Below are 26,435 nucleotides of genomic sequence, written 5' to 3' on the forward strand. Positions count from 1 at the left end.
ATTTGATTCGAAACTAAGATAATAAAAATAATAATTGTAATTGTCATCGAAAGTAAATTTATTTAATTTATTAAAAAGGAATAAATATTTACATTTTTTTTATTATTATTAAAATTAATTACTTATAAAAATATCAATATTATTGAAAAATTATACGTTTTTTTATTTTATCTATGAACCTTGCGCAGTTTTCGCGGGCGCAATTGCCAGCTGATTTTGACGGTACAATATTTACCTACCTTACCGACCGACCGATGTCGACCTATTTTGGCTAATGTCGCTCGTCATCTTTGAATTTTGGATATTTCTCACGATCTAAACCGTATTAGCTGCTGAATTTCGCATAGAAAATTCATGACTCGCCCGGTAAACGACGACGCATATTAAATTTGTATTTCTTTGTATAAAAGGTGAGTAAATGTTTAAAATTGCAATATTAATTTATAATCTTGTTATGATGTTCGTCGAAACTCACGCAGGTATTTGTATTTTAGCAATCCAATCGTTTTCGACGCCAATTCGACGCGAAAGCGATCGATATCGGTTTGACAGTTTGCTGTCTTTTTAATGGATATTTCTTCTCATATTCTATTATCTTGTCGTTACATATGTTTGAGGTTATGTTTGCGTCAAATGTCATTTGAGAAACAATCGCCAAATAATTAACCATATCCATCTAAATTCCTATTCTTCTTATTCTTAATCCATCTGTTAAATATTGGCTTTCATCGCGGACATTTTTCTTTATTTATATCACTCTTAAATTTCAGAGCCTTGAGACAATTTGAGGAACTAATATTATTATTTATTACGATTTAAAACATAATTTTTACAACATATGTTACTTCTTATTTTACTTAAGATTACATTTATTCTTATTATTTTTTATATATATGCGCAACTTAGTGTACGCAACTTCCCACATCCCTAAATTCTATATATTTTTACCTTGATTCTACATTTTTTAACATCTTACTTTACTCCTTTTAGTACTTTACTTTTATTAGTCAAAAGAAGTATTGTTGCACAATATAAAAACGCACTCTAGATTATTTGCCAGTTCAATTTAAATTCTTTAAACACAAATCGTTCAGATAGATGTTCTAGTGTAAATTACATACAATTCTATATGACAATATAATCAATTCAATATTTTCTTGAACTATAATAACATAATGTGTCGCTAGCTGAATGCATATGCCACTCAACTCAAAACAGTGAAGTAAAAGTATTGCTCTACATATTAGCAAATTTTTAAAAAGCTTCTCTGCTAAATGAGCTCCAAGTCTTATTAGTATTATCAAAAAATGGTTTGCAACTGATCAATAAAATCACTTCTTGTTCAGTCGATATCTAAACTCAATGTCAAGCGCAAAAATATACAACTACACACTTTAAATATTCTTCAAACAACTAATACTCTAATATAATTATTATTTTTATCTTTCCAGGATATCGGACTATAAAATGATACAATTTGTTTTCAACCAAATGACATTACCTACTGGTTAAATCCAACAGATATCTTCACAGTCCATAAGAGACGAATATGTCAGCTGGAAACCCCGCTGGACCCATCGGGCCGGATGTTCCTTTGATACCGAACAATTTGCCGCAGGGAGTCAATCCTGAAAATAACGTTCTACCCGGCGGTGCCTTTATTAATACAATGAATAGGCCTAGAAACAACAACAATCCGTTATTCAACGTTAGAGACAGATTATTCCATGCTCTCTTTTTCAAAGTTGCGTTAGCATATGCTAAAACGTTTCCAAGGCCGTTGCGACGGTTTTTGGAGTTTGTCGTACTTTTAAAAGCGATTACAGCATTTTTTGTATTAGCGTATATACACATAGCATTTTCACGATCGCCTACTACGTGTTTGGATCACGTGAAATACACATGGCCTAAAGACGGCATATTGAGAGTCGAGATATCGAAGAATCCGTCTCAAGATTATAACATTGAGCAAAGTTACGCTAAAGAGAGCCGGTTGCGGCAAGATAAAGAAGATCTCAATTCGGTGCTAGGAATGCTGGCTAAAGAAGGGTATGTTCTTATAACTCGATTAACTTTCGCATGGTTTGAATGAGTGAAATTATCGAATATGTAACTGAAATTAATGAATAACTTTTCATTTATCACAATTTTAGTTTTATTTCTAGTTTGATCAACATCGAATCGTCCAGTGAAGATGAGGAAGCATATTCGCAAGAGAGCGCAATCAACGAGAGCCCCTTGCAAAATGTAACTTACGTGAACAAGTTTGATAGACGCGAACTGTCAATAGACGAAAAGTTAAAAAAGATCTTTTCTTCATCTGTGAAAAGAAATGACGTTAAAGCTTCGTCTACAAATGAACCTTTCAATGGATTTAATGAGGTATATTAATTGTATTGCAAAACCAATCCATTTGCATGAATTGCCTTGTATTTTTGATAATGATGACAACATATTTAACAAGTTTCCTTATAACTATGATCGTTATAAATGTACATACCTAAACTTTAATTAATTGATCATTATATTATATTTGTAAATATTTTCCCCAACGGGGTTTTAGTTTCTTGAATTGTATCATAAACAGCTTGTAATTTTAAATGTATTTTTCATTCTATGTTAACACTTTATGGTCGGTCTGTTCACATGTTTACGTGTGATAGCAAAATTTTGCCGTCAGTCCGTTCACGCCTTTTCGAGTGTTACAAATAATTGAACTTTGGCTTGTAAAAATATCGTGCGAACTTAAAGTAGATATGTACTATTATCGATAGATGGTAATGTATAAATATTTGTAATTATTTTGATAAAACTCACACTTTGTCAAAACATTTAAAATTTCGCAAAACTACCAAACTGTAATGAGCTAAACAGATATGTAACAAAAACATTTCTCGTATCATCTGGGATTTTCATTGAATCAATATTGATATTTCGGTATTGTAAGGGTTTCAATACCAGTATCCTGGTTTCAAAACCAGGATACTGGTATTGAAACCCTTACATATAATATGTGTGATTTCCCACTTTTTTATTCTTGTCCGTTATACTACATTATTTCATTGTTTTACCAATACTCATAAATTATCGGTATAAAGTTCTTGTTGTTTTGGCGCTCTACAACTATACTAAGAGTCAGTGCACAAAAACAAATACATACAGAATTTATGTGATCGCTTAGAAAAGGACTGAATAAGAACAAATCATTTTTTTTTAAATAAATAAAACAGTATTAATTTTAAAAATAAGTAAAATTAAAAAATATACGTAGCGCAAGGTAATGATTATAATAAATAAAACATATATTGCCTCTTTTCACAATTTTTTTTGTGAAAAGGGGCAATAAGATCATAATCTTGACCACGCCATTTAATTCCAAATATCGGGTACTATCCTCAGAGCAACCGACCAATCACAGCGTAGAAATTTAAAGACATGTGATGATCGCGTGTTGAGAAATGTTTATATGCACTGACTTTTGAAGATAAATTAGCTTTATACATATAGTAAATTTTCTAACAAAGGTGTAATTTTATGTAATTCTTCCCCAATGATGTTGATTGGTTTTAAATCAAGTTGTTTCTTACAAAACTCATATAATGGGATATAAAAAAAAATTATATCCATTTCTATAAAATTAGGAAAAATTATGAATCACTACCTAATTTCTAAAAAACAAATTTAAAATGGGATATATTTGATGTTTCTAAAAAATAAATGAGTAACAAATGTAACATATTTCATTTTGAAACAAACATTTTATTGCATTAGAGTTAAAAAATTATATTTTAAAGCAAACTTAGTAAATTATCTACTTATATATTAATACAATAATCTTAATTTAATTTATTAATTAATAATATTTTATATGATTATAGATAATATCAACCAAATTCGTGTCAAATGATAGCATCAATGTTGATGCACATCCTCCCGAGGAGTCTGAGGAGAAAACAGACGAAGAGGATGAATCAAAGGGTGATAAACAACCAAAAGCTGGTAAATCTTAATCATATCACATTGCGACTCATATGGAGGATTGTGTTATAATACAATTTAAATTTTTATAGCATGGCCTGATGATGAATATATCGTTGAATATTCAATGGAATACGGCTTTTTAAGATTGTCACCGGCTGCTCGTCAAAGACTCAACATTCCTGTTAGAATTGTGACTTTGGATCCGAATGTTGATAAGTGCTTTGGTGACAGCTTTTCGAGATATGTTTTGGATGAATTTCTTGGCTATGACGATCTATTAATGGCTTCTATTAAGACATTAGCAGAAAATGAGGAAAATAAAGGATACTTGAGGTGATCATTTATTTTTAGATGAAACTATAATTTTAATAAATGGTTATTTTACTTTTGATTTAATTTCAGAAATGTGGTGACTGGTGAACATTATAGATTTGTTTCAATGTGGATGGCGAGAACGTCATATTTTGCTGCTTTCTTCATAATGTTGCTCTTCGTAAGTTAAATTTAATCTTTTCCTCTTTGATGTTTTCTTATTACATCATATTTAAAATAAGGTATATATGATTAAATCTGATATGTCTATTATGTATCATTATTAATATTGAACAATAGTTCTGCAATGACTGATTTTAATTTAATCAAATTTGTATTATATGTGTATTTAAATGCTGAAGTATAGTTATATTATGTACTTAATTATACTATTTGTTCACACTGATTTGATGGGATGATTTTAACAAATAATTTTACTGTAAATCTCTCACACGTGCATAATTCCTATTATTTAAAATATCATTCAATATTTATAGAAACACTTTATTTTTATATGTATATATGGTCTTTCATTATTAGCAATAGAAGCAATACTAGCGATTGAAATAAAAACTAAGCATTTAAATCAAGACTTTGCTAACATAAAGTGTAGGAGGAAAGATTTTAGTTTTTAATATTTGCTTAATTGTTCCCTTTAGTTAAAATGAAGCTAGGTTGTGCAAATATAATATCATATGAAAAATACTCGAAAAAAATCTAATATAGTATGCTGCTAGTATGACCAGCAAATATAACACTTTGTAATTTAGAATTGAAAAATTAAACAAATCCGTAATTTGTTTTTCATGTTCGAGTCGTACCCTCAATTATGTTGCGGAGGCTTGTTTAGAAGCAGTACTTTATTCCGAATTTGTTCAAAGCATTTATGTTTTTTTTTCTTTATCCACACATCGGTGGAATCTACTGATTAATAGTTGCAATATCATTTTAAATTATTAGGACTCTTTCCCATTCTATAATCGCTTTACGATTTCACTGGTCACCTTACATATTTTTTTTAATGTTGTCGCTCTGTTTTTTCTTTATATTAACAATATGTAACCAATTTACCATCACCTACTAACTGATATATTTCCTATCATTCCCTGGTGAGGTACTAGCTTCCACCTTATCGTAGTCTTCACCGAACAGATTTGCTAATACAAAGTTGCTTATTCTATTTTTTGTTATTGACGTTTCTGATAAAGAAGAACTTTATCGTATTTTATGCATGATATATAATAGAATATAAAAATATCTGTTCTAATTATATTTTTTTTATGTGTAATGGGAGAGGGCAGAGGGTTGGAACCGGATTCTGAATATTTGTATATATTATATAGAGGCCCCCAGAAATTTGTAACACATCGGCCTCATAGTGAAATAAATCCGCCACTGAATATAGCTTATAGAGTAAAACTATGTAAAAAAAAAACTAACGCTCAGACTCAAGATGCTCTACGAATTGTTCGTTGAAGTGTGAAATATAGAGATACAAACTTTGAAAAATGAATAGGATTTTACACTATGTGTAATTTTCATAAATTTTACATAGATATTTTATTTAATGTTTATACAGTAGATCACCCCAATAACACGGTAAATTAAGGAGGTGCTATTTTAATGTCCGTTACGTTATGTGTGAGCGAGCTAAAGGGAGGATATCTCACCACACGCGCCTGATCGTTCGTGTGTTTTTCAAAAAATTATGAGTATTATTTAGTCCCCCAACTACACGCACCCAAATAGCACGTCCGAAATTTACCGTGTTATTGGGCGGTCTACTGTATAATATATACATAAAATCAAATATAGATTTTATAGATATTTATCTATAATATTTTTTTTATGGATGTACATAATATCACATTGTTAAGGTTTTTTATTTTATTTTATATATGTAATTTAAATTAATAGTTATTCAGTAATTTTTTTTTTTTAAGAAGGGAGTCTGATAATTATTTTTGCGTGGGGAGCCCAAAATTTTTAGTTCTGCCACAGGTAGCAAGTTCATTTAAAAATGTTATAGCATACTGATATTCCAATTAGTGTTTCCTAGGCTCTTGGGAATTGAGTCGCCAATAACTGGTAATCTATTTATGTATTATGTTATGCAAATCAGCGCCAAATTGAGTTATGTTTCCGATCAACTTGATATTGATAACTTGTCCCGTATATGCATTAAATAACATTCTACAATTATAAATTAACAATGTTGATCTGAATTTAGTCCAATTGGCGAGCTTTGAATTTTTAAAATATTATTTATAAATCGCTATTGAACAATCATTAACCATTTTAAATTAGTAATGCATATATAAATTTAGCATTATTTATCAAAACTGCCGTATTGATGAGCTTGTAATTATGCAAAAAACAATATTTCTTCGACTATATTAATATGAAATCGTGATGTACTTAAGCTAGTATTTTAAAATTTTTACTTCCATATATTTTATAAATTAATGAGTCTCCAAATATACCATTGTGTTTCTACGCATTTAAAGTTTACTATTATGTTCAATTTTTTCATGTATGGAACATTAGAGAATTCTTTTATGACATATAGAAAGTATTCAACACTTTTTTACGCTTTTAGTGTTTACATCTAATACTCGACTCCATATAAAATATGTAAAATATTATATATAAAGAAAAAGAAAACATTATTAATAATGTAGCCACTGTGAGGGCACGGTATCCGATAAGCGCGTTATCCGGGGAGTGACAAACATAGTGACGCTGGCTCCTATGTTTAGGCTTGCTCTATATAAACTCTGGATGCAAATCTGGATCAGATCGACTAAGGGCGGAGCCCCGGCGTCGGGCGGTTTTTGGTGTTGGAGCCTTCTTTGGAGGGGCGAATCTCTGTGGCTCGAATCAGTTATCCCTATCGACTAGGCTACACATTGGGTGCCTTTTTTTTCCTGGGGAAAAACCTTCACAAAACACTCCAACTAGCATTGCTGGTTGGTAGTAGTGAGGGATTTTTACACGCAAAAATAGGGCAGTAGCAAGAATTCTTTCATTGAAATAATAATTGTTCCCAGACTCCTGAGGTCCTTAGTGTCATGTTAAAAATAAATAAATAAAAGGATAAGTTTTAATGATATTTTTTCTAAAATAAAATAAAAAACGAGACATTATCTGGAATATATTATATATACATATTTTATATACTGACAAAAAGGACGTTATTGTAGTCCAAGTATTGATTGAAATCTAACTTAAAAATGCCTCTCTCTCTCTCTAGTAACAATGTACATGTAATATCCCACGTGCATTTTATGAAACTGCGCTCAACCGCATACATCCAACCCGCCACCCTAATTCGGGGGTGAGGGCATTAAATTGGATTAAAAAAATGCGCGTGTGTGTCCAACAGGCGCGGTGTTGTGTTGACAGAGCAAGGTTCCAGTATTAGCATACCAATCGCGGGAACGAACAAACAACGGCGTCATTAATCATACCGTAAACTAATAAATGGTGCCACATAGGGGATCAGTCAATACTCGTAATCAATCGCAATGGATTTCAGGCGATACGTGCGCCGGTCGCCTGGAATTAATTCGATCTTCAATTTGGAAAATTTAAAATTGGATTATGTGTGTGGGGACTACTGGAATTTAGATTTCCTTTTGGTTTGTTTGCCTTGCTGAATTTTCATCCTCTGGTTGTATCTTTGCTGTATTTATGTATTATTTACCCCTCGCATATGAAGTATTGGATTCGTTGATTTTTTAGTATTAAAAGTAGATACTAGGACCATATATAATATATTATATGATTCGGAAGAGGGTCTAATTAATTATACAATATTCTTTAAAATATTCTTTAATGCTTTAAATCTGTAAAAACTATTTTTTTCGTATTTAATCCACATTTGTTTTGATATGTTAAAACACACAGACATACAGATATTGTGATATGACTTTTCCGTCACATTTAAGGGTGGTGAATCCTTATTTTTAAAATGTTTTAACTGTTGCTTTGATTCAGACTGAAAGTGTTAACTAGAGTCTCCAATTACTCGAACCATCAACTACTCGAGTATTACAATTTTAAAATACTCGAGTACTCGAGTACTTTCGAGTATTTACCAAATGTACCAAAATAGCTATTATTCAAATTCGTGCACATATAAATAAATAAATAAAATACTTAGTATGTTAATTTTTACAATTATTTTAACTTCACGAACATACTTTTTAAAAACAATAATGCAAAAAGTGTCTCGAATTTAATATTACTGCTAACCTTTGGTTTTAATATTCCCGTTATGGAAAAAACCCTTTCCGTTGCTGTTGATGTTGGTCTTATTGTCATTAACGCGTTGGATAAGGCTTCTAATTTATATCTGTTCGCTTTTTATTATTTGCTTTTTATTTATCGCTATTTGTTGGACAAATATTTACAATATTCAAATATTACCTTTGTTACATAACTTTTTGCCTTTAATAATATTATTTACACATAATAAAACTAGATTTTTGCGTAGGGGAGGGAGATATAGGTTTCAATCTCAATTTATTAATTTTACGATATTAAATTGTGAATTTAAACATGCAAACGGAATAGTTTAAACGTCATTTTTTCACTTTCTTAATGAAAAAAAGCTGTGGCTTTTATTTTAACAATGTCAGTTTATTGTTATTCATCGACAACACAAAGAGGCATTCCTCAGGATTCATTTCCATTATTAGTGTAACCCATACACAATTTCTTTCTAACACTTTTAATTGATATTTTGTGACTTCTACTGATAAAAGTTGAGTTCATAAAAAAAAAATTCTTGGCACTGTATTGTATAGTAGTTAAATAAAAAAAATATAAAAAAATATTATAATGCCATTCTAGTTGCTTACATGGCTGGTTCCATATTTCATATTTTCAAACTTAAATTTAAAATCTGTGGCTTGCTATGATCACTATGCCACCTTGCGCTGGCTCGACAAATACTAAGCGTTTTACGCGTTATTATTGTCGACCTTCCGTCGAGATTAAAAATAGGTAAAATTTATCGCTTGTCCGCGTAGCCCATATCGTCGCGTATTAATCACAGGGGTGCGCGTTATCGTCCCTTCGCAAATTAAAACCGACACCGGGCGCGCACGGGTTAATCCGCCCTCGTACCGCCCGTCGTCGTATGTCGGTCCGCCGAAGCGTCGCCGACGGACGTCGATGTAAATGGACGTCGGATGCGAGGCGACACTATCGCCCTGGAACTCAACAGCTGCTCGCCCTTATCTCGCCGATTTATCGGTGTAACGAACCACCCCGTGTTTGCGCCCACATATGTTATCATAATCTGTGCTCGCCCTTTTTCGCCGCCGCACCAGGGGCGTACTAGGGATTTCCACGGATTCCAATCGAATGGATTAAAAATAACACTCTTTGGCGTATTATACTTAAACGTGGAAAAACAATTCCACTTAGTTATTCATCACATATTTATTTGCGTTTAAAGATTCCCGAAAGTATCGAAAAAGAAAACATAGACACATTATTAAATGACATTTCTCAGCTAAAATATTTACACTAATGTGTTATAAATAAAGAATCTTAAACTAATCAAAATGGGGTTTTATTTAGTTTATATTGTTTTGCAATGTGTTTTGAATAAAACTGAGCTTTAGACTCATTCAATTTGACATATTATATCTTTATTTACTCTTACAATAGCGCATTGCAGTTCATTAGTAGATTCTTCTATCGTTGTTCCGGTTGAGAACATAGCATTATCATATGAAAATAATTTTTAGAAATCATAAAGAATTTAAGATGTATGTATCCTTAATCTTTACTTGGATTTCTCTTTTTCGTATCTCAAAATGAGATACGAAAAAGTTTCGTATCTAAATAATAAAGATATTAAAAAAAGAGTATAAAATATTAAATCAATAGTTCATCTTTTTAAATATAGGCTGAACAGCTTAACTATAATATTAAAATATGGGATTTTCTAAATGATTTATTTTACAATCAAGAAAATGCAAATAATTGTTTCTTGTGTAGTGGTTAATAAAATAAATAGCAATCATAAAAAAATTTGTTTACAACATATGCGAGTAATTTTTTCTTTACTTATGAATTTTAATGTTCTTAATAACATATCAAATCGGGGATAAATGTTTACCTTAACTAAGCCTTGAGGACCCGTTATTCATAGATCATTTAACTATATATTTTTTACAAGGTAAACGACCTAGGAAAAAATGACAAGTGCAAAGATTAATTTATATTTCTGGTTAGAAAGGTACTAAGACTGAAGTTCGAATAAGTACACACGGTATTTCTATATCTACTGATGCAATTATATGGTGATTGTGGATGTAATATGTTATTCGATATTTAACTAAACTAAACAAGTAGCCTAAATAAATAATTCGAAATTTAAACTAAATTATGTAAACTTAAAGCTTTCTTCGCGTGTCACCACATACCATAAGTTAGCAATCCCTACTTTAGTAACAATATCTATATCAGCTTATCAGGTCGAGTATAATTAAGTTGACCGCATGTTATATGTACATATGTGCGAAAACCAGACCTTCTGTGCACGTCCGTTGATTGGTTCAACCACTCAGACCTAACTGAATGCACCACTGGCCTTCTGGCACCGTCGAGAGCATCCACTAAATACTTGACCACAATTTCGTGGTCTTTCCTCGTTGTTCGTTGTTTCCTTGGCCTGTCCTCTCCCTTTCCGTCTTCGCTCGCTCTCTTCACTCATCTTTTCGACGACCACCCTTTACCACCCACCCCCTATGTTCGCCGGCCGGAAGGTGATTCGTATTGACAAGTTATCAATACACTGTGTGGACGGGTTCGCGCTGTAGGGTGTGGGACCGCTGGCGTTTCCCATGGCGCGGGGGCGAATTCACGGGGTTGCCATGCGGTGCATGGTTTTCTAATCTTATTTACGATCTAAACGCCCTCTTTTATATTAAACGTAATTCAATTGTTTCGCGTCGGGTCTGCTCGACGGGGATAAGTTCAAATTTGAGTCGGCGCTTGTGGATTGTATGGTGTTTGCTTACTTTTCCACGTGAACGTACCTCAAGAGTTTAATATTAAATTGTCACGTATGCAGTAGCATATCTAGTGTTACTTAACGTTTGATCATAACTGAGAACATAATGAAACTATAAATGCAGAGAAATACTGTCAAAAATCATTATTATAAAATATAACACTAGAATACGACAATGTCAATAACAATACCTTATAATACAAATTAATTTACCTATGTAAACTTTTATGATTTTATTAACTAGTATTCGTGACCCTAACACTTGTTTTAATTAAGAACGTTTGTTTTTAAATTAATGTTATTTGTTATAGACGAAATCCTCTAAAAGCCTGACCATTCTTATTGTTCTCGAAGACCATTTTTAAATGCATAATAATTTTTAGTCGTTAATCTTTCTCTGATTTTCTGACAAGGGTTAGATAATAAATATAATATATTGACTATAAGCTTTCGTTTTCAGCTTCGCTCACACTTCATTATATAATATCATATCCTTCAACAATCGGTCATAAAATATGCTTTTTTAAAATTAAATTCTTCTAGCACTTAGGTTTTTTGGATGCTCAGATTATTACATCGCAACATGAAATTGACTGTGGGAGAATAATTAATTTTAATTCAATTCCTATCATGTAAAAGCAAGGCATTTTATTAGGAATATAAATTGTATAATTGTGTTGACTGTATTTTTGATGCAGAATATTTAGTTATATATTTTGGTGTATATTTAAGTTATTTTTTTATAAACATATGGTTTTATAGATTGAAATTATTGGTTGCTACCTTCATTAATTCTGCATTGTGTGTGGTTGGGATCATTTATTTTTATTGAAAATTGGCTGCAAGCACATTTTTTGTTGTTGTTGGATTTTGACATCAGTTGTCGGACGTGGTCGTTCGTGTTGCTGACAGGTCAACGAGTTGGCAGAATTTGAATAAAATGGTTAACTGCGCATCTATTATTATCGTTCGAATTTTTTTTTCGAATTTACTGTCTAGCGTTTTCATTTGCAGGCAATGATATTGGAAATTCATAATGCGCACATTGTCGGTATTTTTAGGGGTTTATTTTTATTTTAAAATTCATGTAGAGTTAATCGTTTTCAGCTAGATAACAAAATTCTCGTAAATTCATATTTATAACTTTGTAATAATATAGAAAGAAATTATGTATGTATATATTGAATAGATTGTATATATATACAATACGATGGATATGCATTTTTACCGTCGTTTCCGCTAAAGTCAGCGTGACGCGGTACAGTTTCACGGGTCTTGTGGTATATTTAAAATGATAGTGGTATCTAAAAAAAACCAAATCGTCGAGTTTTGTTCTTGAAACAACAAATACAAAAACGTAACACGAACTTCACAAAAATTTGTGACGCACACTTGTTTTTGAGATAAGTGTTAAACGATAATAAAAGTTGTTTTTCGTTCAACGAACGAATTCTGCGTATTTCGGTCATAGTAGAGACGAATGTTTTTCGTAGGCGTAAAAGCATTTTTTTGTTAAGAAGAAGCGCCTCATTGTCTCAAACTTCGAAACAAAATAAAGGCACATAAAAGACTTTACATTTTGGAGTAGCACTACTATTAATATTGGTATGCTAGGAAACACTCCAGTTAAAAACTTATGGTCAATTTTTATTGAAAAATTAAAGAATTAATTAATTACTGTTGACAATTAAAATACGATTTTACAGAGGAGTTGCAAATTGGAGCGTTGAATAATCCAGATAAAATTATTTACATCTGACTTTTAGGTATAACAATTTTAATTACTGTGAGTTTCAAATAGTGCCGAGAATTAATGTACCTTATAGTGACTATATGATTTGTACGATCCCCCTTTGTTATGTTCATAAAGCGCGTTTAATGTCACAATCACTAAAATATTATAGTTTATGCCCTTTTAAGAAACACTGGAAGAGCTTAATTTAACACATCTTAACTTGTTGTGTATTAAGTTCGCAGTTTAAACTGTAAGAACGTAACATAATAAGCTCTTTCCACTTAAAACGTCAACGTAATCGGAAGAATATACTTCGCGATTTTCCGTGAAAAAGCACTCCGCCCGGAACCAATCGAATATTCAAAATTAGCGAACGAACGGAAGGATCTTTCGGTAATCTGCTAATATATTCAACTCGGCAAGAAAAAAACTAAGAAGAAAGGCTCCGCCGTCTGCGAAAGTGGAGCTTTGGAGCGAGCGATACGGTCGCGAAACAACAAAAGGAAACGAAAAGAAAATACGCAATCTTTATGCGGGGAAGACTTCGGAAAAAGGCCCAATAGGAACGAGAGATAATACCTCATACTCATGAAGAGATAGGAGGGAGGGGTGTACTAATGCGACCACATAAAGGATCCACACAAGAATTACATGCCGGAATAAAATAACATCAAAGGTCTTACGCGGGGCGGTGTGAGAAACGAAGACGACAACTTCAAAACCTAAGAAGTAAGACGTTTGCGAAAGAGCGCCTAAGCTAAGGCGGTCTTTTTTGGAAGGAGAAAAAAGTATGCGGAGCGTGTGTGTGGGGTCGCATTATCATATGTACGTGGGTCGACCGAAAATCGGCTATCGGCGAACAATGCGAACGAATAAAATCGTCTACAATACGTTCGATGTTTTCCGTGCGATCGAACATGCCCTTTCATATCTCCTTATTTTCTCTTTCTTGTCTACACGCCCGCTTCCCGTAATCCATGGGAACGTTCGCACTTGAAGAATTATCGCACCTGTCCCCGTTTTTAGATATAGATACACATCCAGATGGTTGCTTCCCGAAGGTGACAGAAAATGAACAAACTTGAAGTGACACAAACGAGCGATAGGTAACGTTGATACGGCGCCTATTAGGACGTGTGCGGCGCGAGCGTCACGTGTCTACGATTCACGAAATTGTCATGTGTGATGATCCATCGTATCTATCATACGAGAGTTTAGTATATACGAGGGTCTGTAAATAAATTTGCGGAATGGAGGGGGAAATTAAACAAATTATTTTATTTTTTCAATGCATTTAACTTTAATACTAACTCACTCTCTTCATCTCATCAATGTTGTCATTCTTATTTCTCGGGTACATTTTGAAATAAATACAATTTGATGATTAAAAAATATAGAGATCCCCAAAATTACCCATTTATTTACTCAACTCAACTTTGAATGCAATATGTTTGAGAACACAACTATTAAATGCTGCTGCAAAATCTATATACTCATGTCTTTTTTCAAATTTGGCACAGGGTGAAAATCTGATCTTATCGATCGATTCGAGCAGGAAAATATATATTTACAAAGTTGTTTTTCTGCATTGTTTATTATATGATATTTGGTATTTAATAAAATAATTCCTTTACAGTTTTTGCATTCGAGTACATCACTACTTTTGTGAAGTGTACATCTAAACTTAGTATCCCAATCATATAGTGAATTTTCCGTTGTCAATATATTGACTATTATAAAATTCAGGATTTAGAAAAGTTAAAAGTGATACACAGTTTTCAATTCAAAATATTTTATGTGCGTATTTTATTTTTTCTAAAACAGGCTACTTTCGAGATGCGAATTAATGATTTTTTCTAGACGTGTCTTATTTTTATTTCTATTTATTTAAATTACTTATTATAATAATAAAATCACACATAAAGTTTTTCTGAATTGGGAATAGAAAAGTAAGTTGAAACCAGATATAGACTAATGTGTAAAAAAACAGGTTTTACATTATCATTGAGCAATATGGTAATAGGTATAGTAAATTAATACTAATAATAAATACATTACGTACGTATATTTTAAGTTTAGTGTTTGATTTGTATAGGAAAATGCGAGTGGCTCTAATAGAAGTAACATTATTGGAAATCTCTAGCTGAGCATCGCCGTCGCTAATTCCTGCCGTCCATAGATCTGTGTGTCCTCTCGTCTGGTTATTGTTCCTATGGCTCGAAGCGCTATAGTAATCCTTATTGTCGGTTCCGTGAAAATATTTGTATTTTCCTGTCCGTCCTGGACGGAAGGAAATAATGCGGGCTTAGAGTGGCCTCTGTCGCCGGCTGTATTTCGTGAGATTATACCTTTGATCACACAGGCAGCGGTGTGGTGTTCACACAGCTTGCTCTTCGATTCCATTTGTAGATTATTTTGCGTTTTGTATAACGTTGGATTTCTGTTCGGCGAAAAAAAGACAATGTATCTCTTTGATGGTTCAATAACGTATTAACATAAAGCTCTGCGTGAAAAGTATCATTTTTTTCATAAAGGGAAGGATTTTAGTAATCTTGCTTCATTGTAATATTGAACGCTTTTTTAGTAGCGATACTTTGAGGTATTATGTAGCTGCAAACATGAACATATATATGTATTGTAATGTATAATTAAACGAGATTGTATTAGATTTAAGTAAATTGGTAAACTCCACTTTACACCAACTAATGCAATACATATGCTATATAAATATTATATCACACCCAACATTGTAATTAATCATTAAAAAAGGCCTTAAACTATATTTTAAACGCAAGTAAAAGTAAAAAATATGTAAAAATAACCCTACCGTTTTACTCGCATACCTTACAGAAAAAGCTTACGTGTCTGAATTGCTAAAATTATGCTTGAGAAAAGAACAGATGATATTAATAATTTGACAGTAACTTAATTCTAATGAATTAAAATAAACCATACAGGTTTTTGTATATCTCGTGAAGTTGACAATTATGGAGTCATTTTATATTTAAATTCCTTTAAACTAGATTTTGAAAGTAAAAATACAATTTAATTTTTAGAAACATGATAATCTAAGGCGCATAATGATTCAACCCGATCTTAATTATAAACCAGAAAATCTGAAGTAGCAAAATCTCTTGTTTGGTGAATTTTACCGTCATTGTCATTAGTGTCCCTTCAGTGGTTCCTCTGCTTTTCACGTTATTTATTAATTACAAAAATATGGAAGTTAAAAATTTAAGTTTACTTTAGTATGCAGATGATTTAAAATTGTTTAAATGCATCTGTTGCATACTCCTTGTCTAGTGATTTAGAATCTCTATGGAGATAGGCTTCCGTCAACCGCCTGTCCTTTAGTGTCGGAAAGTCCCACATTGTAGCATTTTTTGAATCTCGTTCGCCATCAGTTTATTCTTACGATCTCTGTTAGAACACTTTAGTTAGAAAAAAATCCACTTAGGATCTCGGAATCACTTTTGAGAGCAAGTAGGGCTTCTCTCTATACGTAAACGACTTCTGCGAAAAATCTTCCAAGAACCTCGACTGTGTTGTGTTACAAGAAACGCGTTTCACTTTGGCGATCCGATACTTAGTCGTGTCCTCTATGCCACTCTAATTCGCAATATTATTGAAACGGAATATATTATTTATAGTTATAAAAGGATATTTGCTTATTATATGTTCTTGTATTCCAGCGCAATTCAAAAAATCATTGGAAGATTTTGAGTTCAACATCTTATTATTTTTATTCAATTTTAAAACATGTCGATATACACATTGCAATAAAATTATAGCAACAATATCAGTATCGATGAAGCGTTCAATAAATTTGAACCATCCTTTAATCTCTTATGGAATCATATTGATGATTTTATTCCTGTGGCAGTTCCACACGATATCGAGGAAATACCTGAAAAAAGTAAAAAAAAACAGAACACAATGGACGAATTACTGATAAAAGATTTTAAAAATGTATGCAACAAAATAATTAGTAAAATTTGTTCCAGATTCAGCAGCTTTTAAATATTTAAATATATATTTACACTGTAAATCTTAAAAAAATCAATTTTAATAGACAAGGTTTTTTTTAGAAAATACATAAAAACAGTCCCCAGATCTTAAATATGGCTTTAATAAATTGAAAATAGGGCGTTTTTCTGGGCCTGATTTGATTTCTAATTTCATTTTGAAGGGTTGCGAAGTCAGTCTCGCTGCTTCTCTAAAACGTATTTTTGATCTAATTCTCAAGACATCATCATTTCCTAATCTATGGAAATGCACAAAAGTCACCCCTATTCATAAAAAGGGTGACAAATTGTGTGTAAAGAGCTATAGACCAGTCGCAGTCTTGTCAGCTCCTGCTAAATTGTTTGAAATAATTATTCATAGATATGTCTTTACTTACTTTCGGCAAGTTTTGTTGGACCAACTGCAAGGGTTTCGTTTCGCCCGTTCCACTGGGTTCTCGCAGAAAGTGTCGCTAAACATTTCTTCAAACTACTGAAAGGTTCTGGTAATGGTATTTTGCCCGTTAGAGCCAGGAAATCCACACTAGCCGACTCGTCTATGGCTGTCGCCATCCGGCTTATTAATACGCTCGCATTGCACATTGATCTATTCAATGTCAGCTACGAGGAGCTGGTTATGATTTTTCCTTTCTTGCTATGTACTTGTTTATTTTTTATTTTTCTTTTATTGTTTGTGTTAATTTTATATACTGCTTTTTTTAATTTAATATTTTTCTTGCGTATTTATCCGATATTAATTACGCTTTCGACACCACGTTCACGCGGGCGTATTAAACGTCAAGGGGTGATAAATCACGGAGTCGCGGCCCGCGCTGGAACGGAGCCGGTGCCTGCCGGTACGCGATAGTGCGGAGGCGCCTAACCGTAAAATAGGCTTCTCTAGCACCGACCCTCTATGCTGGTCAGTCGATCGAAAGACGTTCCGTCAATGTCAAAACACAGCCCAAGCTAGGGAATAAGGATCGATTGTATTGTAAGTACACGCCGCATATGTGCTGAATCTCGGCGGCGGACTTGCGATGTCGTTCCATCATACGCTTTGGAAAAGAACTCATATTTGGCAATATATTTTTTAGCACAGCGATAGTGCCACATTATAAAAAAAACAGCAAATCCACTTGCATTGGCGAAAACTATAAATAGAAAATAATCATTTGTCTACTTTTTTACCTTTCTTATGGCTTCCTGATGTCACGAAAATGTTGCAGGAAAAACCTGCTGTGAGTGCCCGAGCAGATTATGGATTAGGTTCAATAATGTTACTCAATCTTTCTTTATCAACAGCAAATTAAAATCTTCCACAAGGCTTATTTTCAAAGTTGCTAGAAGACATTTCTCGAACCAATGGCTTTTTTTGACAATTTTTTTGATAAAAAAACAAAAAACTTTTTTTTTGACACCCATAGCAAATCACAAATGAACATTTCTTAAGGCCTGCTCCGCATTGTGTTTCAGTTTAAGCTCGTACAAAAAATACGCAAATATGTTGTCGATACCATTATGCATAAGAGTCGAAAAAGTCATAAAAAAATTAATAAAAAACACATGAAATAAAAAAAATATTGTTTTTATTTTAAGCGATTATACATTACTCATTGGGTAAACCATAATAATTAATTAATATGTTATTAAAATACACATGAGTTTAGATGAAATATTTACATGCGAAATTAATGACGATAGTGTACCAAAAATAATATTTAATATGCAGGTATAAAAGCGAATGTTTATTGAGCGCGTGCGCGTACACACACACAACGATACTAATAATAATAATCGCATGCTTATATAATATTGTTATACATATTTGTATGTGGTACGCCAAACAAGTTCGTAACATGCCGTAAATTCTCGACACAATGATGTCGACGACTCTTATGTGTTAATTATAAACCTATCAAACGTGGATGCTGAAATAACCAATGAGGTGTACTAGAGTAATGAAATTCTAGTTAATTGTAACATTACATAAATATCAACATGGTGCGTCCGCAAATGAGTACATGTAGTGTGTTAATTAAAGTTTTGACTGAAAAAATACAATAATCTTAGTAGTAAATACCCTAAATTAATTGGTTTTTTGGCAAATTTATATGATAGTGTGTATGTTCTCGATTAATAAATTATTAAAAAATAAATTTCTTTCACAAATTATTAATTGTGAATACTTAAAAACTTAAATCTCGTTTTATACTATTTTAAATAATAAAATTAATACAAATATAAGTACTTTACATACTACTAGAAATTTAAAAATATTTACCTGTGATCATTATTCTACTTTTTATATTATATATACACGTCTGTATCAGTATTGTTTAAAATGAGGTCCTGATTGTTTAGATAAAGCCAATTGTATTCACAATTTTTTTTATATGATGTGTCCTAATATTGAATATAATATCTATATGTTTAACATTCATATAAATTCAACTGAAAAAGTACATTTTCAATGTATTATTATTTCAATTAATTATTAACTGAACATTCACACTTAATTCTTACATTCGATTTCTGATTCCCTCGACCTACAGGAGGATCTCAACTCTATATGGAAATGGGCTTGCTATAACCAATTGCCTTTCAGTGTAAAGAAATGTCACACAATTTCATTTTCAAGGTCATTAAGGCCGGCAAAATATTCATACCATCTAGGCGGATATTTTCTGGAAAAGTTTTCTTCAACTAAGGATTTAGGAGTGATTTTCGAAGAACGTTGGAAATTTATCCAGCACATTTCAGAGACTCATAGCAAATCCTTAAAAATGCTCGCATTTATCTTGAGAAATGCGCGCTACTTCAGGAATACTTTAGTATTGCGCACTCTAGTCCGCAGCATACTAGAAACTAGCTCCATCATTTGGATCTCAGGCGTAATGAATCAATGTAATGAATTGAAGCTGGAAAAAGTACAACGTAAATTTCTTCGATATTTATACTTGAAGGAATACGGGTATTATCCGTTCTTGTTTCCCAGTGCTTTTATTTTGGGAGCCCTGGGATACGTTTCTTTGTCGACTCGCAGAAGTGTTTATGTAATTAAACACTTCTGGAAATTGCTCAAGGGCATCGTAGACAATCCTTCAGTGCTCGAGCAGCTTCAAATGTGGGCTCCTGAAGGTGGTTATAGTTCTCGGTCGCGTCCACTATTCTTGCCTGTTAAGTCTAGAACTGGAGCACTTGCCAACTCTTCTCTGGCCATGGCTATTTATCTGCTCAATTCTGTCCATAGTAATATTGACATTTTCTCTTGCACATATGGAGTTTTGGTTCAGTTCGTATGGGACAATGCACACCCGTTGAGGTGATTTGTGTCTGTTGTTTTGTCTTGTTTATATTTGTATGTATTATGATGTATTAGTACTTTTGACTATCGTGACGCATTGGGTTTGCCTGTCAGGTCACGATGGTTATAATTTTAATAAATAAATAAATAAATAAATTACGATTACCTACTATTCTTGTTAATTATTCTTCAACTTTTTGTGTGTTGAATTTGTGATAATTAAACCTTGATTTATATTAGATTCATTGTTAGATTCAATTAATTGTCAAATGCCTTTATAGTGTACTAAAAACTCTGTATTCATATTTTTTACAATATGGTCCTGATTTTCTTCGATAAAGGCAATTTTATTTTTCACAAATATTTTTTATATTGACTATGTGGTAGATAGTATATGTACATATTATAACATTAGACGTGTAATAAATATATTGAATTAAATATAAGTAACAGTTCAACTGATTGTTCTTCTCATTAAAATTGTCGAACTTTCACGAATCTTTCCTACATACGAACCTTTAGATGCATCTCAACTATTTTGCTCTAAGTAATACAATATATATATTTATATGTTTTTGTATGAATGCTTCAGACGCTTTTCCAGCCTGCATTATTACATCTATTTATGGTACAAATTGTCAATGTGCTCACGTTTTCGCTACAATTGCAGCTATAAATATCTCTATCGCCCTAATTCGTTACATATTGAATTACCGTGGTTCGTATGATAGCATTACATTTATATCAATAATTGAAATATGTCCGAATTAATCTGTGTTTCAATATATAGTGCAGAACGATGTTAAAGTGACCGGAATTTGTGCGTTTAAAAAGGGAGAAGCTCTCTTTATTCTTCGTAAGGTAAATTAATTTAGGGAACGGATCTTAATTAATTATTGATCAGTATCATTCTAAGTAATTACCGGAGGTTCGTACCATAATTAAATTTTAAATTTATTGCAGTATTAATAACTTTGTCTCTTGAATTTTTTATAGGGTAGATCGTTGCTCGCGCGGCGTTCAAATTCCTTTTGTGTTATTTATTAAACACTGTTTGGTTCTAGTACATATACACGCACACAGATACGTATGTATGTACATCGGTGCGCTTGATTGAGTGCTTACTCAATTTCGTTTCTTTACATTTTCCCTTCGAGCAATTAACGGCTCCTCTCTCGGTTCTTTCCGCCGTCGAGTGGCTCTCTCCGTCCGATTCGTTTGCGTCGGCCGGAAAGACTTTAAATTGAAAAGGTGTAGAGCGAAAATATATAATATATAAAAAAATCTGCGAAATTCTTTGTATTGTTTGCCCACGAAACCGGAGAGTCTTCCGCGAAAGTTTCGGCCCTTTCGACTAAAAAAAAGTTTGAAGGCGACCGCAAGACGCAGCCGTAACGAGTTGCTCACGGAGGGCTTCACCTTGCGCGATGAAATGATTTAGGGACAGGTCTCTCGCCACCCCGTCACCCGGTGGGCGGACGGGCGGTCGCGGCGGCCGCTGAGGCTCTCACCACCTGAACTTTTCGCCCTTCTCCACCCACGCCGAAAAATAACGGCCGCGGGGCAGGCTTTAAGACCAGCCCGTTGGAAAAGTCAAGTTTATTTTCTTTTCATCTCTCGCGGAAAGTTTAACTTGCCCTGCCGCCGTCACAGCGGAAGCCTTGATTATCGGCGCACTGTTTTCAACCCTTTGATGCCGACGCGATTTCCCTCGCTTTGAAGGGCGGGTCACTCTCGGTGGCGACATAAGTTTTCCTTGATTTTTTTTGTTCATTTTAAAAAATATTTTTTCTTTATTAGGCATTTTTATTATGTCACGTACGCCAACATTTATTGGGGTGCTGTCTGGGGTTAAGTGAAAAGAAAGGAGTACAAATTAATTAAATTTATTAAAAAATGAACCTATTAGAAGGTTTCATTATTAAATTAGCCAATATTATAAGAAAATATTACGTGATTTTAAGTATTATTTGATAAAATTACCCATTTCATATAAAATATGTTTTAATTTAAAAATGTGCTATAGTTGCAGTGTAAGGAAATGTATAGATGAAATGGAATGAGAAAGCTGCAAGACGAATTTTTAACGGGTCTCTTTTTAAATTATTTACGATAGTTCAAGGAAATGCAAATATATTTTTGCCAAAAACTTATTAACTACATGCGTTTATGTATAATTGTGGTGATTATTTCAACTGGTTTTACTTATTTTAAATCGCTGGAGTCATCATAAATATAGCACATACAAGTAAAAAATAGATTCGTAGGAATCAAATTCCATTTCGGTTTTAATGTTGGCGCGTATTGCTTTGCTGCATTTCACAAATTCTGTGGTATATATTTTAACGGTGTGTATTTATGTTGTGTCTATCTTCAATTGAAAAGTCAATATAAATATTATTTATACTAGAATATTATACGTATCCGCTAGTTTTAAATAATGTAACGTAATATTAATATTAAAAATAAAATAAAAATGTTATTTTTTTTATAACATATTTTATTTATTTTCCTTATGATAATATGGTCACCGTAGTTGTAGGCATAACCGTCCATATTATGTTTATAAGCATAAATATTTTTATTTTATTTTTAATACACAAAAAGTTATATTACATATTTTATACACAGTAGACCCCCAATAGAAAGCTAAATTGGGGACATTTAATGTGTGTTTTTAGCGCGATGATGTCACTCTCAATTCTCCGCAAATATTAAATATTATTAAAAACGTAACTTTAAAATGTTAGAAAATAAATTATAATAATATCTAGGATGCGAATAAGTATTAAGTGGGTAGTATTTTTATATATTACAGTGCCTAAAATATATATAATTAATAATTAAATATAAAGATCATATTGTACAGAGTACTGGGGTTACTGACTTTAGCAATTTTAATAAAATCAACCTTTTTCGGTAGTGCATAAAATTTATTGCAATAAAAATATTGACAACGATTTTCAAATTATATAAAAATGATAGAAAAAGAATTAAAAACAATGATTTTTCTCAAAATTTATAATTGTTTTCAATAACAAATATTATTATATTACTTAGAAAATCTCACCTTACTAAATTATAGAGTAAAATAATAACTTTTTTGACTCCGATGACTCCACCCGGATATATGTATTTGCGAAGTAAAAAAATACTGATTTAATAAATATTTATTTATTACAATTTCTATTGTAACATACCAAGTGAAAGTCTAATGCATTACACTAGGATAATTATTAACATATAATAAGCAATAATTATTTAAATATTGTAAATCTTCAATTGCAACGTAACAGGTGCTAACCCAATGCGTTACAACTGGTTAGTGATTTAAAATTTTATTTTATACAACTGGCTAGTGATATAAAATTTGGAAATTTTAATCAGTAATGGTAGACCAGAATTATAATTATATTTATAATAATCGCTAATTCCGATCTCATAGACACGATATAAATAAAAAAACACTAGGATCTATATGGGATTCAAACCCAGGTCTTTTCATTAGTCACCTACTTATACCACTGGTCTATCGGGATGGTTGGTCATTATCAATACATAATACACTTATTATGACAGTATCAAATATTACACATTTCTTGCCAATACCACACTGAGACTCTATTTAATTTTCAATTATTAATGTAACAGCGAAGCTGGGCCGGATTTCATTAATAGTATATTTTTTTATAATAAATATAATATTAAATTTTCTGTGTGGAATTGAACAAATGGCTGGATTATCAGTCAATACCTTATTAATTACGTCATTACAGCCCTCATATGCATGATTTGAACTTTTGCTATTATATTTTATAATAAGCATATCAAATAAAAAAAACATATTGCGCCAGAGTCAGCGCAATCGCGTGTTTCTGAAGCTGTGTAGGCTATAATTTTATTATAACTATGGTGATTTAATTTAAGTCAAGTCTTAAGGTTTCCGTTGCTTTATTTATTAAAGGTGTGAGTTTTGGGTCGTAACTCCACCCTACCCTTCACTTCTTTCTCGCTTTCTTTAATGAGAAAATGGTCAGCATATATTTCATACTAGTTACTACTTAATGAATCGAACGTATTATGCAAAAGGTTTAAAAAATCTGGTAATGGATTTTATTTTACGAATTTCCTAGAACCCGTTTTTGCAATCGCACTTTCGAAACGTTCGCAGATACTGTTTATTGACTAGTTTCTTGCTTTCGCCCCTTTCGTGTCACGTCCATCAGACATTTATTATATAATCCACCGCCGTTTACAACCTTTTGCATTATTGAAAAAAAATATAACAACAATAACATCGACCGCGTAAGGGCCCCGGCCCGGGGGCGCTCTGAGTAGATATTTTTTTTCCCGGGCATTGTTATTGATATTGCCCGGGATTGTTTCGAACCCTCGGAGGGTTAGGGCCGCGGCCCGGGTGGGGCCTTTCCGCTCGGGCCGATCCGGTAATTTTCATCGGACGGGGGCCCCCGCTTTAATTACAGGTATGGATAGCGTTTGAGAGGCGATCAAAGGGGCCCGCGCCCCGCTTCGAATTTAATCCTTTCTTCTTCGATTCGCAGTATTTTCGAATGAGGTCCTTAGTGTTATTTTTGATTTTTTCTGTAGAAAAATATAATCTATAAAATTATGAGTCACTTTGAACTTGCTGACGAATTGTATTTGTTAAGCCAATTAATTAATTTATGAGGGAGAAATTCGTTTCTTGAAATAATTAGTTTAAAAGTAATTTATGTAAACAAAAACACCTAATAAATAAGGTTTATATGTCGAATTTTTTAGCAGTTGTTAAAAATATATTATGTAATTACTTGTAAGAAGTGGTAAAAATTTAATTAATTTGGAGTTTTAATGTTTATTTCCCCCTTTTATAATTTAAAGAATACAGGGAGAAAAGAAAAACAATTTATTAAATACTGTTATACAATTACTAAAAAGGTACTAGCATACTTATTTAAATTATATACCTATTTATTTTCATAAGCAAAAATTAATTAAAAGAGTAACCCAGATAAATAATAACGTCAATATTACGTAACAAAATTAATATTGGTATTTATAATTCTTAAAAAGAGTAATAAAATATTAAATAAAACATACTGAGACAAATTTAAAGGTTAAATTGTTAGCGTGCAAAAAACGCAATACCTTCGGAATCATATTTCGTTTATAACTAAAGATATGTTATATTTTTTAACACACTCTTTTAAAGGAAATTAAAATAAATAAAAACAGAAAAATTTAATTCAATAGTTAAAATTCATTAATAAATTTTATAACATCGTCAGGTGAAAAACATACATTGATGAACAGTAATTACGTAACATATTATTATTTTGTTGAACCCCTTCAGCCTTAAATTCTGCCAAAACTCAACTCATGTAATTAATCAACGATTCAACAAGCTCGTGGTCTAATAATCTTGGCAAACCCTTTCGATCACATCTATAAATTTTTGTATACAATCGAATTTATTTCTTAAATATAGTCCATTGGTTTAATTTATGGTTTATTCTAGGATATTTTCTTTATTTTCCCTTGTATTCTGAAATATGTTATTAAAATATTTTTTTAAATCATATCTTTACTCATTATTTTTGCCCGATGACAGGATTAAAAATCATCCACGAAGCTGCAGTTCAAATTTGAGTGCTTTTCCGTCGAAGGGATGAAATTTTTTTAAGAGTACCTCCATCCCGTAAAAAGCACCCCCAGATCATTTGCCTTTCTGGATTTCGCACAGTTGCCTGGAAACATTTTTCGCCATATATTTTGCAACATTGGCGATGAACCTAGTGTACCCCATCTAACCCGTAAAAAGAGTATCATTCTTCCTTAATAAAAAATATCAGTTTTTGTGTCGATCGGCTCATTTCGTTAGACGCATTTATTCAGTCAATAATGTTTTTATGGCAGGTATACAATTGCATACATGTCCTTCCCATAGCTATAAAAAGAGTTTTCCACACTTTTTTCTTCATTAAAAGTTTTGAAAATACCTAACAATAATATCACGTAAGGAAATTAGTAGTACAACTCGATATTTACCAAGGATAGTTATTT

At 32.2% G+C, this 26,435-nt stretch overlaps 1 protein-coding gene across 2 annotated transcripts in view; it reads left to right on the top strand.

The window, feature by feature from the left end:
* Positions 1–233: 233 nt before the first annotated feature.
* The window catches only part of LOC148232995 (membralin), a 265,537-nt gene continuing 239,335 nt past the window's right edge, over positions 234–26,435 (top strand). The window contains exons 1-6 of one of the 2 annotated variants that reach the window (XM_088191026.1): positions 234–410; positions 1,452–2,049; positions 2,154–2,382; positions 3,879–3,999; positions 4,071–4,314; positions 4,384–4,474. In XM_088191026.1, coding sequence (XP_088047152.1) covers positions 1,550–2,049; positions 2,154–2,382; positions 3,879–3,999; positions 4,071–4,314; positions 4,384–4,474 — 1,185 coding nt within the window. In that variant the 5' untranslated portion in view covers positions 234–410; positions 1,452–1,549. The remainder of the gene's footprint in view (positions 411–1,451; positions 2,050–2,153; positions 2,383–3,878; positions 4,000–4,070; positions 4,315–4,383; positions 4,475–26,435) is intronic. The other variant, XM_088191027.1, reaches the window with a different exon arrangement.

Source organism: Plectrocnemia conspersa, unplaced genomic scaffold (assembly GCF_051122295.1).
Source record: "Plectrocnemia conspersa isolate PC_06_02 unplaced genomic scaffold, ASM5112229v1 ptg000008l, whole genome shotgun sequence".
Lineage (NCBI taxonomy): Eukaryota > Metazoa > Arthropoda > Insecta > Trichoptera > Polycentropodidae > Plectrocnemia > Plectrocnemia conspersa.